This window comes from Ochotona curzoniae, unplaced genomic scaffold (assembly GCF_017591425.1).
Source record: "Ochotona curzoniae isolate NIBS_2020 unplaced genomic scaffold, NIBS_Ocur_1.0 contig_3819, whole genome shotgun sequence".
Lineage (NCBI taxonomy): Eukaryota > Metazoa > Chordata > Mammalia > Lagomorpha > Ochotonidae > Ochotona > Ochotona curzoniae.
This window is the reverse complement of record NW_024466004.1, coordinates 40,822,699-40,843,488: the sequence shown is the minus strand read 5'-3', so window position 1 is coordinate 40,843,488 and position 20,790 is coordinate 40,822,699. Positions and strand designations below refer to the sequence as shown.

The 20,790-nt window shown below is 47.6% G+C and overlaps 1 protein-coding gene across 2 annotated transcripts in view; it reads right to left on the bottom strand.

The window, feature by feature from the left end:
* Positions 1 to 20,790, bottom strand: part of ANKRD6 (ankyrin repeat domain 6) — a 64,499-nt gene that overhangs the window by 32,219 nt on the left and 11,490 nt on the right. For both annotated transcript variants that reach the window (XM_040983767.1, XM_040983769.1), the window contains one exon: positions 2,854 to 2,952. In XM_040983767.1, the coding sequence (XP_040839701.1) occupies positions 2,854 to 2,952 (99 nt within the window). The remainder of the gene's footprint in view (positions 1 to 2,853; positions 2,953 to 20,790) is intronic.

The following is a 20,790-nucleotide window of genomic DNA, read 5'->3' as shown; positions in this document are numbered from 1 at the left end:
GGTCTGTTACTGTGGCCACAGGGTACTGGACTATTTCTGAGGTTGGGGCTGTGTGACTGCTCATGGACCAATCAAAGATGGCATCAGGGCTCCACTCAGAGTGGGCAGGATTGGCGGCAAGCAAGAGACAACTGGCTGCTGGAGTTGCATACTCTAAAGAACTGGTTTCCACAGGTTGGATTTCATAATAATCCCACTCCAGGCCACTGGAGGTCATTCTTCCACTAATTCTCAGGCTTTCCCATGCCAGCAAGATCAGTATCTGCAGAATATGAAGCGAGGAGTGAATTCTTCACAATGCTATTTTTTTTTTTGCTTCTCCCCACCATCCAAGATAAGAATCTGTGCAATGATTTTTTTCCTCTAATAACTCATCTCCTAGTTTGTTTATAGAACACCCACAACATTTTCTTCCTCAAACACTTGTTCACTTCAAGCCTTTTGCATCAATTATGCAGAAGGAAAGCATGGATTACACTGGCAGGTGTACAACTCCAGATCAAGTGAAGGCCACTTCTGCACGGTCTACTCCCAGCTGTTTGTACAATTTGTTTTGGAGTTGTGCTTTAGTTTTAAGTTATATGCACAAGCAATACGTATCATGTGTCCAGAGCAAGGGGAAAAGTACAAGAAAACAATGGCAAGGAATGAAAGAGGGTGGCTCCTGCCCAAAGGCAGACCTCGCCTCCCTTCAGCTGACATGTCTCAGTTTGGCTCCCTTAGGAGAACTCTGGTTTGTTTTACTTTCTACCTCACCTGATGGAGACAGTCGCATTTCTAGGACATCATACAATTTGTGTGCATGACAATACAGTGACACTTGAAGCTTAGGACTCAGTGCAATGGTGTAAAGTGGCATGGCTCAGCCCGCCTGGCCTGGTGCTCTTGCCGTTGTGGCAAGGAATGGGTTGCACGGAGAACACCAGATGCACCCCAATACTTTGCAACAAGCTCAGCCTTTTTATTGTCAGAATCTTCTCCCTCTCCCTATATTTTTATTCCTGTCTCCTACTGATATGATGTAGGTCAGGAAGTCTAGAATGGCTACAGTGCAGAAAAACAAAAATCAACTGCTGAGAACTAAATCAGCATCTTTTGCAAACTACATCCTGATGATCCAAGAGACTCCAAAAATAACTAGAGATTAATGAAAAGACACTGATGGGGGCTAGCGTTGTGGTATAGCAAGTTCATCTTCTACCTGCAGTGCTGGCATCCTATATGGACGCCAGCTTGAGTCCTGCTTGCTCCACTTCTGATCCAGCACTCTGGTAATGGCCTTGGGAAAGCAGCAGAGGATGGTTCAAGACCTTGGGCCTCTAGACCCATGTATGAGACCCAGAAGAAGCTCCAGGCTTCTGGCTTTGGAACCCCCTAGCTCTGGCTCTTGAATCATTTTGGGAGTAAATCATGGACGGAAGGTCTGTCTCTGCTCCTCTTTGTAATTTTGCCTTTCAAATAAAAACAAAAATCTTTAAAAACAATAAAAATGACAAGATACTAATAGCCTTCTGCCCACGCCAAAGACAAAGCCAGGCTTAGCCATTTCTTGGTGAATGCTGTCCTTCCCACATGTCAGCCTGTTTACCAAACACTTTGGTAAGTCACACCCCAGCAAACCTGAGAGTCTGACATTTGAAAAGCAGTCAATAACTAGACAGATACTAAGGATGCATCTGGAAAAGCATTAGGTAAGTCCAAACTCTCCAAGAGCATGTTTTTCAGAAAGCTTATTTCTGGGAGTAACACAAATTGCAGTTGAAGTAGTTTCTAAAGATAGTTTTCAATCACATTACCACAGGATCTTTTCCTATGAGCCCTTTTCCATGATCCCTTATTTGGCGACTCCATCTAATGAGGCAGCTCCATGGACCACGGATCCCACATCAGCCAGTGCTCAGTGCCGGAGGAGTGGGTCCTCAGCCTTGGGGAGTGAGAGCCCCGCACCGACAGTTTCAGCAGACTGAAGGCCAAGTTGGCTGGCAGCTGTGTCTCCGTTACAGCACAGGAGCCCACAGGAGTTCAGCAGAATGAACTTTCCCGGGTACCTTTTTTGTCTTGAATTTCAGGAGGTGGGTGACCCCTCACCTCTGTGAGAACGTCTTTTGCAACTACACTTACTTCAACTACACTGACTTCAGAGAAATCAGAGTGGGGGAAAAAAAAAAAAGGATGTTTTAAGCCCTATCTTTATCCCAAGGCTAAATTTAGCCAACAATGTACATTTTCACACGGCCTTGCCCACAGTTGCTGGGAGTGTCTGTGGACCGAGACAGCACACAGGCAAAGTGCTCTTTAAGACCCTGCACTTGAGGCTGGTGCTGTGGCATAGTGAGCTAAGCCCCCATCTGGCATCACATGCTGCCAGTTCAAGTCCTAGCTGCTCCACTCCCAACCCTACTCTGTTGATGCAGCTAGGAAAGCAGCAGCAGATTGCCCAGAGTTGGGCCGCTACATCGAACTAGGAGAGCTGGAAAAAGTTCCAGGCTTCAGATGAGCTCATCATTGCCATTTGGGGAGTGACTCAATGGAAGGAAGACCTTTATCTCTCTTTCTTGTTTTAACTCTGCCTTTTGAATAAATAAATCTTTTTTTTTTAAAGACTGCATCCCAGTGATAACAGGGAATTAATCAGAAGGGAGCACCACTTTGATTCTCAGAATCTAATTTGTTACTGACAACAGGTCCATGCAGAGACAGTCTGGACACCATGGCAATCAAACTAATGCCAAGAAGTGTTAGGAGAGCACCCTTCCCTCCCACCCATGGCTGCTGATTCTTTGTCCTTGGGATTCTAGGCACACAAACTTTCCTACCGAGCCCTCCTTCCATAGAACGACAGCTTCTACTCACATCATCCTGGACATCAAGGTCACAGCCAGCCTTCAGCAGGATCTGGACCACAGAAAGATGGCCCTTGTTGGCAGCAAGGTGCAGGGGTGTCCGGCCATGCTGTTAATATAAAGCAAATGCTGATTTCAGGACAAGGCAATAAAATCACTGGGGTTCTGCAGCGTTACCCACACACTGCCCTTTGGGTCTGGCAGATTTGCCCAAAATTCAAGTTTGTCTCATCAACTGTGATGACTAGCATATGTAATTACCAATGACAAAATGCTGAAAATGTGATGTTATTTTTTAGTTTACACGTTCTATTAGTCACTCAAATAGCAAGCCAACAAGCAGCTGAATGAGGGGCTTTGTGTCTTGCATTTTCCCACCGGTCGTAATGAAGCCAATGGGTCAAGAGGAAAGAGAACACCACACTGTCCGGTGAATCAGTCTCAGGACAATCTTTTTTTTTTTTTAATTATACCATATTTTACTTTTTAAAAAAAACTTTTTCCATTAAAAAAATATTTTTGGCAATCTTTTGGTAAAAAGGTTCAAGGGCTACAGGAGAGTGCTTAAGACCATTATTTCCACATTGTTTCCTTCAGGTATCTGAGATAAAGGGGGACTTAAGGGAAAAACCCAACCCAATTTCCCACCCAGGTCCCGGATGTAGGGCATGCTCCGAGGGTCTTGCTCAAGTGGTTTTGATAGTTCAGTAGTTATGAATTGCTGCCAATCTTGCCACTCCAAGCACAATGAGGTCGTTGAAGAATCCACTGATTGACATAGTCCATCTTAGAGTCTCTGTTTACCCTGGTTTTCACTGCCAACATATGGCTGAGGTGGTTGATTGACTTGTTATGTCTTCTGTCTTTTCAGGACAACCTGGTTTGTAATTCCATAAAATTAAAACTACTCATGAAACTGATGTGGAAAGTTTTTTTCTTTTAGAAACTAGTTATAAAATATTTCAGCTAAACATAAAAGATCGAAAAGTTTAAAAATTAAAGGAAAACAAAAATATGTAATATTATACAATGCACATGCCACCACACATTTTAAGACAAGAGAGAACACCAACGTTCCCTGTGAGTCCCTTCTGGATCATCTGTCAGCTTTTCATCACCACAGCTCAGCCCTCTCGGGAGTTCGGATTTAACATTTTTTGCCTTTCATGTCCTTTTTACTACATGTTTGTAACCATAGGACATATAAAAGTGGCTTTGCTTATTTCAAGTCTTAGAAAGTGGTACTGGGTGTGGAATTGGCCTACCAACAGGTAAGATGTTGGATGGGACATTCAGACCCCACACTGGAGGTCCTGGGTTCGACTTCTGCCTCCATCCCTAATTCAGGTTTCCTGCTAACATGTACCCTGGGAGGCAGAGGTGATGCTTGAGTATGTGGGTACCTGTCCTCCATGTGTGATATGGATTGAACGCCTGGCTCCCAGCTTCAACCTGGCCCCACCCCTGTGCTGTGGGCATTTACAGAGAGAGCCAAAGGGTGACACTCTTTCCAAATAATCATAGTAAAGGGCATTAACACACATGGTATTGATTTCCTCTAGATTTTTTTTTAAAGATTTATTTTATTTTTATTGGAAAGGCGGATATACAGAGAGGAGAGACAGAGAGGAAGAACTTCCGTCCGATGATTCACTCCCCAAGTGGCCGCAACGGCTGGAGCTGAGCCAATCCGAAGCCAGGAGCCTCTTCCGGGCCTCTGAAGGGGGTGCAGCGTCCCAAAGCTTTGGGCTGTCCTCGGCTGCTTTCGCAGGCCACAAGCAGGGAGCTGGATGGGAAGTGGGGCAGCCGGGATTAGAACCAGCACCCATATGGGATCCTGGGCGTACAAGGCGAGGACCTTAACCACTATACCATCACGTTGGGCTCTAGATGGCTGCTTGTTTTTTTTTTTATTTGGGTTACAGAGAGAGAGGGATACGCAGTTCTTCCATCTGTTATTTCATTGTCCAGATGGCCACAAAGGGTAGAGCTAGGCCAGTCTGAGGCCAGGAGCTTTCTTCAGGTCTCTCAGGTGAGTGCAGGGACCCAAAGACTTGCACCATCTTTAGCTGCTTCCCTAGGAAGCTAGAAGAGAAATGGAACAACCGGGACTTGAACAGGTGCCCACATGGGATGTTAGCATTGCAAGTGGTGTTTCATCCACTACACATTGTGGTACCAGACACTGTCACTTTTTTCTTTTTGTTGCAGGCATTCTAGTTCACTGTTTAATTCAATCTCCCACCAAGGCACAATCACATTGTTCTTTGTGGTTTGCAGCTGCTCTCCTCATATACCTGTTGCTGGGCCTAAGGGAACACTATCCCTTCAACTTAGGTATGCAGGCTCTGGAAGACTTCAGATCAACATTTACCCAGAAAGCCGACCTTGTTAACCTCCTAACTCTGCAGATTCCACAGTCACATGACACTCTTCTTTGCTCCTCCCTTAGGATGCACTGGGAAAGAGGTTCGAGCATCATTTAACCACAGCCCTATCCCTGTGCGAGCATGGACTTAAGCAATGAGGGTATCTTATGACCTTCCACGCTCTTCTCCATCTTGAAGATGGAGATTTTATTGATATTCTAGCAGGATAAAGCCCTTTAGGATCTCAATAAAGCACCAGCTTGCAACGGGTCACCAATCTTCAAAGAAAGCAGAAATAACAGATAACAAAGGAATTTAGTTTCTACTCATGAAATGCAATCAAAGCACTAAAATAATTCTGAAAGAGGTCAGAGCTCAATTTAAAATTAGAATTCTTAATTAAGAACGTTACTCTTAAAAAAAAAAATTGGGCTACAAAAAGCTCTTTATAAAAGGGGCAGTGCCTGAGCTGGGACAGGATGAACTTTCTTTGCTGGTGACTGCCTCAGCCATGTGCTATATGACTTAAATTTTTTAAATGAAGATTTCCTTATTTATTTGAAGTAGGAGTAGAGTTGGGAGGTGGGAAGATATTGCATCTGTTGGTGTGGGCCATAGCCAGGAGTGTGAATCTATTCAGGTCTCCAACTGGTATGTAAACCATCTTCTACTGCCTTCTCAGACACAATAGCAGGCAGCTAGATCAGAGGCAGAGCAGTCAAGACTTGAACCAGTGCTCCAACATGAGATGCCAGTGCTGCAGGAGGCAACTGAGCTTGCTGCATTACAATACCGGATCCCTCCCTGATTCTTTCCATGAAATGTCCACAGCAGAGCCAATGGGGGCATGACGGCCAGGTTTCACTCACTAGGGCTGTTCCTGGGTTCTGTCATTACACAACCTTATTACAGACCTGACATCCTGACATCGGGTTAACGACTGCCACCAAGTTTCTGAGGCAACAAGGCAGAGCTCATCACCTGTGTGATCAGGATGGTGAAAAGCAAAGTCTGCTGTTTAAGCTCCCAGGCTTATGACATCTTGTTACAGATGCCAGAACAGACTAAGACAGGTTCAAACCAGATCACATTGGAAGGGCACTTTGGAAATTACAAATTGGTTGGCCTTGGATTGGAGGCACCTCCTTCCTCATCCCAGATCAGCCAAGAATCCAGCCTGTGGAGAAATGCAAGGCCAGCGGCACTGGAGCTGAATGGGTGTGTTTCAAACCCCAGCTCTGACTCATAACACCTGTGTGATTTGGGGCGTGAGATGTAATCTTCTAGGCCAGCTTTCTCTTCTGCAGCAGAACAACTTCTACTACCACCCCAAGGCTGACAAGGAGTTCCAAGTAGCCATCTCCATCCACTGTGGGCTTCCCTTTCCTCTAGCTGGCCCCAAACTCTGGGGACACATCTATGCCTCTTACTTACGAAGCAATTCTTACATCTAGTCCTTGCTAACTCACCTACTCTTAGCCTGCAGCTCCCAGTCCTTGGTGTCTCTGCTTACCAGGGCCTCCCTTCCTGGGAAAGGCCTACTCCAGGCTGGGGCTCCCTGGTACTCTGAAAAGCCAGCTGTGTTCCCACCATGTATGCTCCACATTCACAGCACCTAGCTCCCTCCTAGAAAACTGCCACACACTTTCCTCCATGGGTGCTGACTTATGCCAGCCGTCTCCTCCTCTTGCCTCCTGTGGGCAGAGAGGAGGCTGACACAGCTGTGTGGTCCAGGTTGGATCAAAGAGGCTCCAGTGACCTTCAGAATGGGCCAGGGCCAAGGGCAAACTTTACAGTCTGGTGGAGCTTGGAGCAAAAAATGTATAACACAGGGGGTGTGTGGGTTTGCAGGTGATGGCTATCTGACCCAGATTCTAGGACTGCTCTGCCCCTCGGAAGAGGTGTGGACAGCCTGGGACTTCAGGAGCATTCAGCAGCTGCAACAGTGACGTGGAAACTGAGTTCCCTTGGCTTCATTTCTGGCATTTGGCTAAAGTAAAAGACTGGTTCCCTACAGAAGTTAGAGCAGACACCTGGGTTTCCCTAGCACAGGGAAAAATTCCCTACACACACCCTACCTGCCCCTCACCCCCAACACCACCACCACCTTCCAAAGGATCAAAGAGACAAAGCAGCAGCTATGTCCTTGGTTTTCCAGAACATTGTGGGGTGAAAAGCACCAAAAGTGGACCCATTCCAATGAGTGACCATACACAGGGTTGTCTCCAGACAGTGTCTAACTTTGGCAGCAGACTGGAACCACCTGAGGGTGAGGAGTGGACACTGGAGTTTCCTGGTATGTTGGAATGACTGAGACTCATGGATGTGACATGATCTCCATGCTCTGAAGACAGCAGGGCAGGACCAGAGGCTGCAAAGCACACACCCGATGGGAGAAAGCAGCTCTTCCAGCGCCAGTGTGCCCTGCAGTCCACCCTGGCTGTTCTTAGGGAGCAGTTCAGCCAAACTCAAGCCAGACTCTGGGGGGCTGGAGAGAGTGACAGTAACACAGACAAAGGCGAGCGTGCAGCAGCCACCATTCAGTAGGCACCCATGAAGACTACTGCACGTGTTAGGCTCCTTCAGTAAATACTCCACCTAGACTCACATTCCAGAGCAGCACACTGAGGCAGAGTACTCTCGCATTGTGTCACACAGGCCACTGCAGTCTGGATTCTCCCCTTAAGCTCCTTCTACCCTCGCTCCCAGGCTCTGTGTGCAGTGCTGGTTGCCCTTCCTTGGGGGACTGGAGGAGGATCCCCCGTGTCTCACTCTCCGGAAGCTTCTAAGTCCTAGAGAGTCTGTCTCTAACATCCTGTTCTCCAGCGGTGCTACAGTGTGGCACAGGGTTGAGAGCCAGGAGCTGAGAAGGGGAGGGGCCAGCAGCGCCCCTCCCCTAGTGGCCAGCAGCGCCCCTCCCCTAGTGGCTCTGGCCTGGAGCCACATCTGCTGGGCTGGGCTTGTCTGGGCCACAGTCCCGCCCCAGCCTACATTCCCCCAGGTGCTTGTCCTCACGTGTCCATACAAGGTACAAAACACCTAACATCCTGTACGGCCACAACCCAGAGCTGCCGGGGTCTCCACAGAGTATGCATACAGTGTAAAGACACAACTCATCTCTTGCTGCACAAGTCTTTACAAAACCACTGATTTTGTCCCACCATTTACAGGTTGCTTCCTCCACGGATGCTTTTGCTGCTATTTCCCCAGGTTGCAGAAATCCATCCTGGAGTCAGTTGTTCTCAAACTTTCTTGGGCACAGAATCCTGGTGGGTTGGTTACCCAGCAGACCGCTGGGCGTCCTCAGAGTGTCTGGCACGCCTCAAAAGCTGCATTTTTAACACATTCCAGGGAAAGGGAAAACATTTGGAGAGTTGCTGATGTAAGGCACTGGGGCTTGGATCCTATTGCTTAGGATAAATCACCCCCAAATTTTACACACAAAACAAAAACAAAAAAAGAAATCCATTGCCAAACTTTACTGTCAGATTCAGTGTTTTGAAAAAGAGCTGTGAAGTGCAGTCAGAGGTTATAGAGAACACCCTTCAAAGGGCCCTGGACTTCAGACTGGCCCTACTATCAGGATGGGCCATCTGAGGCCAGCTGGTGTGACAGGAGGGCAGGCTCTGTGCTTCCCTTTGATCCAACCAGGGTCAGCCACATAGCAAAGGGCCTTGAGGTGTTGCCAAGCAACAGCCACAAAAATGGGGCTGGGGCACCGGCCTGTCAGGAGGTTTTGTTCCAGTAGGTTGAGCCCCATGGGTCAGCCTCCAGCAAGACTGCTGCATGGGAACGTCAGGGTGACTGTTACTTGACACTCCCCACTCCCATGGGCGGCCCATAAATCACAGCAGCAGGTGACCCCGAAGGGCACACAACCCTGGAAGGCTGACCCCCCAGTGGGAGTGGAGGGGAGGGCTCTGTCAGGGAACATTCCAGCAGGAGACTCCTGCGAAGATAAGAATCTCCCACCAATGAGGAAACCAGGAGCTCAGCCTGAGGCGACCGGTTTAAAATAAGCCTCCAGAGGAAGTGGAGGTGTTTTTGTTTCCTTTGGTGTCTGGACACTCTCCAGGCCAACTCAGGTGTTACAATGGAGACCTCCCACTCTAGGGCAGGGGAACCACAACCCCCTGCCCCAGCCAGCAGGCAGAGGTCAGGTCACTGCACTTGCTGCCACCTAGATACTGCAGGACATTCTATATTTATATATATTTGATGATTTTTATATATATATGTTTGATGATTTTTACGTAGTTGATTAGGGTGACAAGGGTCAAGGGCTACAGCCCTTTTTATTTCTCTATCTGGGGGAAGGAGGGAGATATGGGGAGAAGCCATACCCATCCTCTCAACCATCCCTGGGTCCCGGATGTGGGGCACACTCTGAGGGTCCTGCTCAAGAGGTTTCAACAGACAGTTCTGAATTATTACTGATCTCACCACTCCAAGCATGATTAAATCTCTCCAGAATCCAATGGTTGACATAGTCCACCTTAGAATCTATCTGCCCAGATATTCACTGCCAACGCTTGGCTGGAGTAGTTGATTAATTTGTTCTGTCCTCTATTGTACCAGGTGTTCTCTACAGACTCCAACGTACTGCCATACCCTCCATGTGCACCTGGACATGCCATCCACTGCTCCGTCTAAGCCACTGAGGAGGCCCAGCTAACACATGCACTCACGGTCAGACCATAGAACCTGCAATTCTCTCCATGGTTGGGGTTCTGAGTCTAGCAATTCAGCAGGGGAGATCCTCAAAGAAACTTCAACTGAGGTGATCCCAGACTTGAATCTTGTGTGTGCTTGCCAGTACGGGGTTTGAAACAGGCTGTTGCCCCAATCAGCTTATGCATATGCTGTGGTTGCAACTGCTGGGTCAGTTCTGCTTCCAGACTTGTCTTCTACGCAAACTAATGGGTATTGCAGTTCAGCCCGATCCTGCTCACCTCACATTCGGCCTTCAAGTACACCAGTGGGAGCTGCAGCCTAGTTGGAGCGACACACAATAATACCCCATCAGGCCCACCATTGCCTTGGTTCCTGTGCTTGCCAATATGTACAGCAGACAGGCCCATTCAGCCTACATCCCATTCAGCTCTCATATGTGTCAATGGGCCTTGAAGCCTAGTTCGACCCAAACAGCCACACATGTGCTAGTGAGTGCCACTCTGTCTAGCTGTGCCTGTCCCACTCCTGGTTCTCATGCTTACCAGTGGGTGTGACAACCCAAAAGGGAGGTGCCCACTGTTTCCCTTCTGAATCCACTCACACTCCTGGATCTTGCACTCTCCAGGTGGTTCTGCAGTTTAACTTGGCAGAATTTGCCCTCTGTGCCAGCATCTGCTAGCTGATGCTGCGGCAAAGTCCAACCAATCCAATCCCACTCTGGCTTGTGCATGCAAAAGTAAGAACAGTCAATGCAGCCTGGCTTTCCCCTGATCCAGCCCACATGAGGCCAACAGGTGTTAGAGACCTGCTCAGCCTGGTCTGCCCCATCCCAACTCTCACACTCACCAGTGGGAGTGGGGCATGGGAGCCCTATGTAGCCCCTCCTACCAGCGTCACCCCTTCTTCTGGGTCTCACATGTGCTGGTGGGTACTGCAGCCCAGTCTGACATGGCCCGCCTCACCTCAGCATTTACCAGTGGATGCTACAGCGTAGTGGGGCCTGGCCTACCCTCAATTCCAGCTCACGTTAGTGGGGTCTACAGCCTAGCCCAGTCCATCTGGCCCCTAGTCCTGGCCCTCATGTCAACTGGCCTGTGCTACAACCCACGCTGGCCTGAACCGAACTCTATCCTGGTGCTTGGATTTGCCAGTGGGTGATTTGAACTTGCCCAGCCCGATTTGCCCCGACCTGTGCCAAATGTACACCTGTGGGTACCATTCCCTGGCCTGGTCCAGGCTGCTCCCTACCGTAGTTCTTGTGCTCACCTCAGTGACTGTGTCCAGACAGAGGAGTTTCCCAAGCCTCTCTATCAGAACCTCTCCCAGTGCTAGATCCCGCACCCATTTGTGGGTCCATGGGCCAGCCCCACTTAGTCTACCTCCTATCCTAGCAGGACCAGTGACCTTTCCTGAATGGCCTTCAACCTATTCAGTTTTTCTTATTGGGTGTTACAGCCTGGCCAAGCCTGGTTCACACCGACACAGCTCAGGGATGGCTTACCAGGGGTAGAGACCTGGACTGTCCTGTCCTATACCTACCCTGGTTCTCACGAGCACCAGTGGATGCAGGAGTCTAGCCCAGTGTGGTGTACCCCAGACCCAGTCCACACTTGTGCCAGGGACACTAGAGCCATGTCCAGAACAGATAGCATCCCCACTCTGGCCTTCACATGCAACAGTGGGACCCACAACCCAGCGAGGGTGTCCCCTTAGCTCTCCAACCAGACCTGTTCCCTTGCGTGAGCCAGTGGCTGCTCTGCTGCAGCTTGGCATAGCCCTTCCCGTCTTGGCCTTTGCCTTTGAATGTTGCAGTCTAGCCTGGCCACGCCAACCCCTAATCCCAACTCTCACTGGTGGGTGCTGCAACCTGGCCATTCTCAGTCGGCTTCCATCCCTGGCTCATGCAAATGGTAGGTGTGACAGGAATTTTATCTACTTTACAGCTAGAAAACCCTTTCCCAGGAAAAGGGGAGGGTAGAGAGGAGAAATGGCAGGAAGAAGAAGAACTTTATAACTCCCAGTCTGAATGTGAAGTAGGCTCTCCTTTTCTCTCCTCTTGGACCAATATAGACAGGTGTGATTCAGTTCTGATGCCATACCCCATTAAACCTAGCTACCTTGCTCGCCAGTAAGCACTGCCTCACCTCTGGATTCTTTTTGCGTCTGGACAAGAACCTTTATTTCAACCACCTCTGCTAACATTTCTTTGATGACAAAAAGTTCCAAGTGGGAAGAACACATTTTTAACAAGATAAAATGTAATGGTGGAGATACTACCTTCTCCACTGGGGGCCTGTCTAACCATACAAGGATGGGATACTTGGAAGGTCCTATAGAACATCAATAATCTTGAGTAATATGGAAAGAAGACTGTAAAAGTGTACTGTTAGAAGTCAATTATTGCTAGTGATTAGGGTTAATTAATAAGTTTCTTTTGAGTAGACTCATTTACTTCTAGTTAGGCTACTTTTAAAGAAAGTTCCACCAGAAGCAGCATTAATACATTCAAGTAATTTAATTGTTAAGGAATTCTCTTTTTCAATATCACATTTGTCCCTAAGTGCTTGCTAATGGGCCCCACTTACTTGTTCACCCCTCAAATGTTTACAACATTATATTACTTGTTCACCCCTCAAATGTTTACAACATTATAACTGGACTGGGACAGGACCAAAGCTGGCAGCCAGGAATATAATTCAGATCTCCCACTTGGGTGGCAGGATCCTGGTTACTTGAGCCTTCACCACCAACTTCCATGGTCTGCAGAAGCAAGAAGCTGGAGTGAGGAGCTACATTCGACTTAAATCCACAGTCTGATACAAGATGTGGGCATTTGAACTATTAAACGCATCGTTCATCTCAACTTACTTTTTTTTTTTAAAGATTTATTTTTATTTTTTTTTTTATTGGAAAGGTGGATATACAGAGAGGAGAGACAGAGGAAGATCTTCCGTCCAATGATTCACTCCCCAAGTGAGCGCAACGGCCAGTGCTATGCCGGTCCGAAGCCAGAAGCCTCTTCCGGGTCTCCCACGCGGGTGCAGGGTCCCAAAGCTTTGGGCCGTCCTGGTCTGCTTTCCCGGGCCACAGGCAGGGAGCTGGAAGGGAAGCAGGGCTGCCGGGATAGAACCGGCGCCCATATGGGATCCTGGGCGTGCAAGGCGAGGACCTTAACCACTTGCGCCACCGCGCCGGGCCCTCAACTTACTTTTTGAAAACATTTATCCACAAATGTTGTGGGACACAGTATTTACTCTGGTTTGTTGTTAAGGTTCTGCAGATACCATGGTACAAATCCAGCTTTCCATTCTGCTCTGTATACTGCACCTGAGCAGAGGTCCATGCGGCCACTCAAATTTGGCAACTCTCTTGTTTGATGTCTATTTTATAGATCTCAAAATGTGGGTTAGAACAAACATGCCTTGGAAGCCTTATACCAATTACTGGCCTGGAAACCAGAAATCCTCCAGTAAAGGTTGTTCAGGGAAAACACAGGTGTTTAGGGAGTTTTAAAGATGCTGACTTTCAGCTGTGCCCTAACATTATAATATCGCAACTAGAGTAGTTGGAACTTGCTGGACTATTTGATTATAAGCAATTTTACTGGTACGCTCATCTGCATTGTAGAACACCCAGCTGTGTAGTTAGAGCTCCAATCTAAAGTACAGACTGCTGAGGCCAACAGAATACAAACAGCACGACACCACATAAGGGTGGCTCGCTTGCTAGGCCAGTGTGGCCCCCAGGCCTGCCCAGAGTTGGGGCAAGAGGTAGAGGCAAATGGCCCAGCCTGCCTTTACCCTCACTGAATATGGAGACAAAGCAGTTTGCCAAGGAGAGGCAGAGGGAACCTGGGGAAAGACCTGCAAGGCAAATATCACTTCCAGAATTCCACATAGGCAGTCAGAAGGTAGGAGAGCGCAGCTAAGAGACCCGGGTCATTCTAACTACAGCCTCACCAGCATTGCCCAAGAATGTCCATTAGCTTACAGGAGTTATCCTGAAAAATTTGAGCCTTGCTCTCCCAGCAGCCCCACGCAGAGGCTCTCGTCAGACCCACCACACTAGTTCTCATACTGTCTCCTTCTCAGCTTGAGGGGTCACCTCTCCTTCCTTTAAGAGCACCTACCTACATTTGTTGAACACATGAGTTGCCATGCCGCTGACCAGAATGAACGTTCTCATCATAATAAACTAGGGCCTTCCTTGCATTAAGCCAGGGATTCTCCATCATGGGTTGTTTCCTACATGAGCCACACAGGAACTCACAGCATTCTACAATGAGCTATTCCTTACTCATTAACTGATACCCAATTTGGATTATGGTACTCAGATCAGTACATGAAATCCCGTAAGCAGCAAACATGAGCTGAAGGTGTCTGGCCCCTGGCCTGGCCCAGTACTCCAGACTGTTGTCCTACCCCACAGCCAGGGTTTGGAGACCTGGGCAAACAGTTATTTCCTGCCAGGCTGCCAGGAAAATCCCCAAGCCAAGGCACACCAAGAACCAAGAAGCACAGAGTTCCTGGGTGCAGCTGTGGGCCTCAGCACTTTCTAAAATTCCTCAGGTGATCACACCTTCAGTCCATGTTGAGAACTGACCACAGTCACGTACTTTCTGGGCCACTGGGGACAATGACCTCAAGTGGGGAGACAATCACTAGGATGATGACAGGAGCAGCCACCTGTGATGCTGGTAGCCTGCATTAGTGCTGAATCTAGTCCTGGCTGCTCCACTTCTGATCTAGCTCCATGCCAATTTGCGTGGAGAAGCACTGGATGATAGCCCAAGTCCTTAGGCTCCTGCCATCAATACGGGAGACCTGGATCGAGCTCTAGGTCTCGCCTTCAGCCTAGCCTGGCTTAGCCCAGTACGGCACAGCCCAGGACCTTGTGGTTATTGGTGAAGCAAACCAGCAGAAGGAAAATCTGTCTCCTCCTCTTCTCTAATTTGTCTCATATAAATCGGAATGCAATTTTTTTCTTTTGGGAAAAAAAAAAAACTCATCCACTGAGCCGTTCCTACACCCTTAATTAAGCCGTATTAAACCCTGTATACAGATATTTTGCAACAAATCCTAAAGGTGGATGGTAGTAGGCCAACTTTACAGACTGTTATTGAAGGTTCAGGGACGTTTGGCCAAAGTTACAAAGATTGTGTGATCCAATACCTCTGCTCTTGCCAAGATAGTGGGATTTAAAAATGAGTGGCAAGTCCACGGAGACAGTGGAAGGACTGTTACCAAGGACTTGGCGAAGAGGCCAATGAGAAGCTTAACAGGTGGTGGTTCACGTTGAGAAGATCAAAAAGTTCTAGATACAGATGGTAGCACAGGTTGTATAATAATGTGAATATTTAATACCACTGAGTCTTACCTTAAAAATGATAAAGGGAGTGCATTAAGCCACCTCTTGATATACCCATGTCTTACTTTGGAGTTCTGGTTTGAATTTTTCATGCTCTGCTTCCCTGAACCAGCTTCCTGCTAAAGCATCCTGGGAAGCAGTAGGTAATGGCTTGGGCCCCCACCACCCATGGGGGAAACCTGCTCAGAGTTCCAAGATCCTGGCTTCTGCTGGGCCCAGCCCTGGCACTTGCAGGCATTTGGGAAGGGAATCAGCAGACAGATGCTCACACCAGGTGTCCTCTGTTTCACTTGCCCTGCCTTTTGCTAAGCTGAAATAAACATTTTAAAAAGTGATTAAGATGATCAGTTGTGTGTATATGTTACCACGATTACCAATTAAAACATTTAAATAGATGAGAGCCAGATGTTAGTAGGAACCCCTGTGTAGCACACCTCCTGGTTATCTCTGCACTCTTCCTTGTTTCTAAGCTATTTCACAAGTCTCCACTGTAGAACACTAGAGGTGATGGGTACACTCGTGTCTGGTGGAGACTCGTGGATGCTGGCCAATGTTTACATCTAATAGGCAAGCGTATTTCCATTTCCTTGATGATCAACTTGTTGGTAATTCTTGGACTCTCCTTTGAACCACCTGTAATGTCTTACTGGTTCCCTCATTTATCAGTGAGTTCAGTAAAATCTTAACATGCTCATGTTACAGTAACATCCCAGTCAGAATTGCTTTCATTCTTCTCTACCAATCCCCGATGATAAAGTGTAAAACCCCAAATTTTCCCAGGTGAGATTTCCTCCCACTGGACAAGGCTTCTTGCTATCTCAGAACAAAAAAGCAGGTTTTCTGATTCACTGGATATGTGGTTATATATGTTCCTATTCATATATACCTAACTCCATGGAATACACCTAACTCCATGGAAGTTGGAGATGTAGGCGCTGGCCTGGAGCAAACTCCGGGGTCTTCATCAGCCCTGCACAAGGCTCCAGCTCTAGGCCCCAGGCTGTCCACTGTGCAGTCCTAAGTGGCAAGGGAGGAAGACGAGGGCAGGTGTGGAGATCTCCTGCCACTCAACTCCCAGGAGCCAGCTGGCCTCACACACACCCTTAGAAGATTCTACGGACCCCATGCTGAACTGAAAAGGGATATGGGCAGAACAGAGGTCATATTAACCAGAGCAGAGCGCTCTGGAGAGAAGGCCAGGAGCGGAAGGGGGGTTCTGAGGGAGGAGGCAGCAGTCAGGAGAGGAGCCCATTTCATGCTGGGTCATGGTATGTTTAGAGGTTGGGCCTACCAAACCTCTCACATGCTGCTAGGGAAGTCCCACACAGGCATGACTTCCATGCAGAGCAATTTAGCTCCAGCTGCCAATCTTATACAAGGACACACACACCCTGAACCCAACAGTGCTATTTAGAGAAAGCCATACCACAAACACAACCATGCTACAGTTATGACCTAAGAACAAAGCTTGTGACTCTAGCTTTAATTTCTTATAATAGAAGATGTTTATAATTTAAGTGCCCATTAATAGGGGATTGGTTTAGCTGATTGGGGTTTATCTATGCAATACTAGATAAAGCAAAAAGTAGATGGATATGTATGACATACTGCATCTTGCATAACAAGGAGGAAATAGTTACATTCATCAGCATGTATGTGCATGGAATGTCAGGAAACAATGATAAAAACAGGTATGCAAGTTGCCCTCAGGGAGAAAGATCAACAGAGCCATTACCTATTCACAAACTTTTAAATTTTCTACTTTTGGAAGCAAGTGTACAGAATGTTCTGGACAAAGTATGCTGCAACACAACATTCTCTCAAGTGAACATTTTTCACCCAACCAACCACCTTACACATATCCTTCTCCTACTGCCCAACTTCTCGGCAGCAGCAGCTTAAAGGAAATGATTACAAACCAAAAGGTTAGCTCTAAATCGCTTCAATAAGTCCTGATAAGCACAACCTGGAGGCCAGCAATGTGGAAGAGTGGTATAAACTGATACCCCCTATGAGTGTGGGTTCAAATCCCAGTTGAGCCACTTTCCATCCAGCTCCCTGTTAATGCAGCAGGGAAAGCAGCAGAAAATAGCCTGGTGTGACAGCCTAGTGGCGACAGTCCTCGCCTTGCATCTGCCAGGACCCTATATGGGAATCAGTTTATGTCCAAGCTGTTCCACTTTTCATCCAGCTCCCTGCTTGTGGTCTGGGAAAGCAGTAGAGGATGGCCCAAAACCCTTGTACCCTGCACCCACATGGGAGACCTGGAGGACGTGCCTGGCTCCTGGCTTTGGATCAGCTCAGCTCTGGCCACTGCAGCCACTTGGGGAGTAAACTATCAGATGGGTGATCTTTCTCTCTGCCTCTCCTTATTTTTATTGGAACGGCAAAAATACAATCTTTAAAAAAAAAAGAGGCAAAAGAGGACCCAAAGCTTAGAGCTCTGCCATCCATGTGGCAGAACCAGAAGCAGCTCCCAGCTTTGGCTTGGTCCAGCCCTGGCTGTTGGTGGCTACTTGAGAAGTGAATCAGTAAGTAGATGAAAGATCTCGCCTCCCTCCCCCCCCCTTTTTTTTTTTACTGTGTTAAACCATTCCAGGTGTCTCAAATGTTCAAATTTTACAACCAACTTCTCAATTCTTACAAAAAAAGCTGATAGCTTTCATTTATTTAGTGCAGGATACTGAGCTAAACACTTTCCTTGTCATCTCATTAGCCTTCATAGCAACCCCAGGAGGGTGGTATTATCGTCTGTTTCAGATGAGGAAGCTAAATGGCCTTGTGCCCACCACTCAGGACTCCCTGCTGGGACTTGGCCCCGGCGCTTAGGCCAGGAGATGGCCTTCTTGGTGGGGTGGGCCTCCTTTCTCCTGAGGGCTACCACACTGGACACTCTGGGTGCATGAAACACTGCTCTACAGAGGTGAAAATGTGTGGACCCCTTCAGTGCTCACACAACCTAATGAAGTAGCTATTATTTAGTTCTCTTTTGAGATGTGATGCTATGATAACCAGAAATATAATATACAGAAAGTTTAGTAGCCAGCACTGGTATCTGAACCCAAGGTAGCCTGGCACCTGTGCCCGTGCTCATAACCTCTGCATTTCACTCTTTCAGTTAGGACTTTCTGAACTTGCTACAAAACTCTGGGAATGGTGGGCATGAGGCAAGGACGAGGAGGAGAAAAGGAATGTGAGCTAACCTCCTCTTATCAGCCAGCCTCTCTCTGTGAATGGAGAGGGAACAGCGGAGTCCAGAAGGGTGCTAGGGCTGGTAGTAACTTTAGTTTAGGCCTCAGGGTCAGACAAAGTTTGTTCATTTGTTTTTGCTTTGCTGTGTGTGTTTTAAGGTTTATTTATTCTTATTGGAAAGGCAGCTATAGAGAAGAGACAGAAAGATCTTCCATCTGTTGATTCACTCCAAAAGTGGATGCTAAGAGCTAAGCTGACCAGATGCCAGGAGCCAGGAACTTCCTTCGGTCTCCCATACAGGGTCTCAAGGCCCAGGGCCTTCCTCCACTGCTTTCCCAGGCCACAAGCAAGGAGCTGAATGGGAAGTAGAGCAGCCAGGACACGATCCGACACCCCTATGGGATGCTGGCAGATGCGAGGCGAGGATTTAGACACTAGGCTGTTGTGCCAAGCCCAATATATGCTTATTTTTAACAAGTGAAACAAGACAATGGAAAAGTCTAAAAAAAAATAACACCTCGGCATCTCCCCTGTGAGGCAGCCAACACCAGTGGTCTCCTCTTTCTCACCAGCTTCTCTGGGTGTTTGCATGGAGAAGTAGATTAAAAAAAAAATAAAACAAAACTGCAAAGGACCATACTGCATCTGTCTCTTACTACTGACCTTTTCCATGTATCCATGGATACTAGGAAATACAGACCAATAATACAACCCTCAGACAGACATATAGGCAAACATGCAAATTCCCATAAGGTATACATGATGGCTGTTTGACTTTGTAAATGGCCTTATCTTCCTCTCCTTCATTCCTGCCTCTGTAGTATACCCTGATATCATGGAAACTTGCATCAAACACCTCTCACAAAGATTTCCTCTTTTTCCTTCTGCTCTTCTAACTATATGAAAATAGACATATTTATGCACATGTTGATTCATTCTTGGTCACTGCTTGCTTTCCAAAGACAGGTCCAAGCAATTTAGTTCTTAGATTTCTCACTATACAAGAGCTTGCATGAACAACCCCAGGCCACCTAGGATAGCTTGCATTCAATCTTTTTCCAAGGTGGCCAACATTCCAGGTGTAAATGTTCCTTCCTTTGTCTTCCCTTCATTAGAGCCGTCTGTCGTTAAGATTGCTTAACAGGGCCCGGCATGGTGGCGCAGTGGTTAAAGTCCTCGCTTTGCACGCCGGGGATCCCATTTGGGCGCCGGTTCTATCCCGGCAGCCCTGCTTCCCTTCCAGCTCCCTGCCTGTGGCCCGGGAAAGCAGTCGAGGACGGCCCAAAGCTTTGGGACCCTGCACCCGTGTGGGAGACCCGAAAGAGGCTCCTGGCTTTGGACCGGCATAGCATCGGCCATTGCGCTCACTTAGGGAGTGTATCATGGGACGGAAGATCTTCCTCTCTGTCTCTCCTCTCTGTATATCTGCCTTTCCAATAAATAAATAATAAAAATAAATCTTTTTTTTAAAAAAAGATTGCTTAACAGTCATCTACACTCAGGGACAGCTGCAAAGCAACCGAGGGTAGCAGAAAAGGCTGCCTTTATTGTCACGTGGTCATGCATCCCTACTGGCCAGGGCTTTTGGTTCATTCATGTTGTGTCAGTGAGATTATGAACAGGAACCCCTTCAGTGTCAAAGGCATGCTTCCATGGAAAAAAGAGGAGAGGGGAGGGGAGGGAAAGAGGGAAAGGAGGGGAAGGAAAAAAGAAATCGACTTCATTTATAGCCTTTTGGGTATTTTCAAAGTGTGATCAGACTTTCATACAGATGGTATAAGACACACACCACGTCCCTCAGCATCCCAACCATCCCTGAATTCACCACAATGTGCTCCTTCTACTGGGGTTATTTTTATTCTACTGCCTTCTGCAATTGGTTTTTCTACTGTGGACTTAATAACAGTAGTAATAATAATAGCCCCCTCACACTTTCCTTGCCAAAGATATACTGAAGTCCTGACCCCTGGTACTGGTGAAAGTGACCTTATTTGGAAACAGGTGTTTGCAGATGCAATCAAAATATAAGATGAGGTCATTTTGGAGTAGACTGAGCCCTTAATTCAATAGGACTCAGACAACAGAAACATGAGAAAACCCAGGTGAGGCTAGAGACGGAGAGCAGAAGGCAGCCGCTGCACACTGAACTGCGTGGCGGATTGCTGAGCAACCTGCAGAGGCCATGAGACCCAAGCAGACCTCTCTCCAGGGCACGGCTCGCCTTCAGACTGCCAGCCTATATGAGGCAATCGGTTTATGAGGTTTGAAGTAATTTCATTTGTGGTAGGCTGCTTCTGTCGTCACATGAAACAGACTTCCAGCAAAGCCCTGGCTCACCACCCACA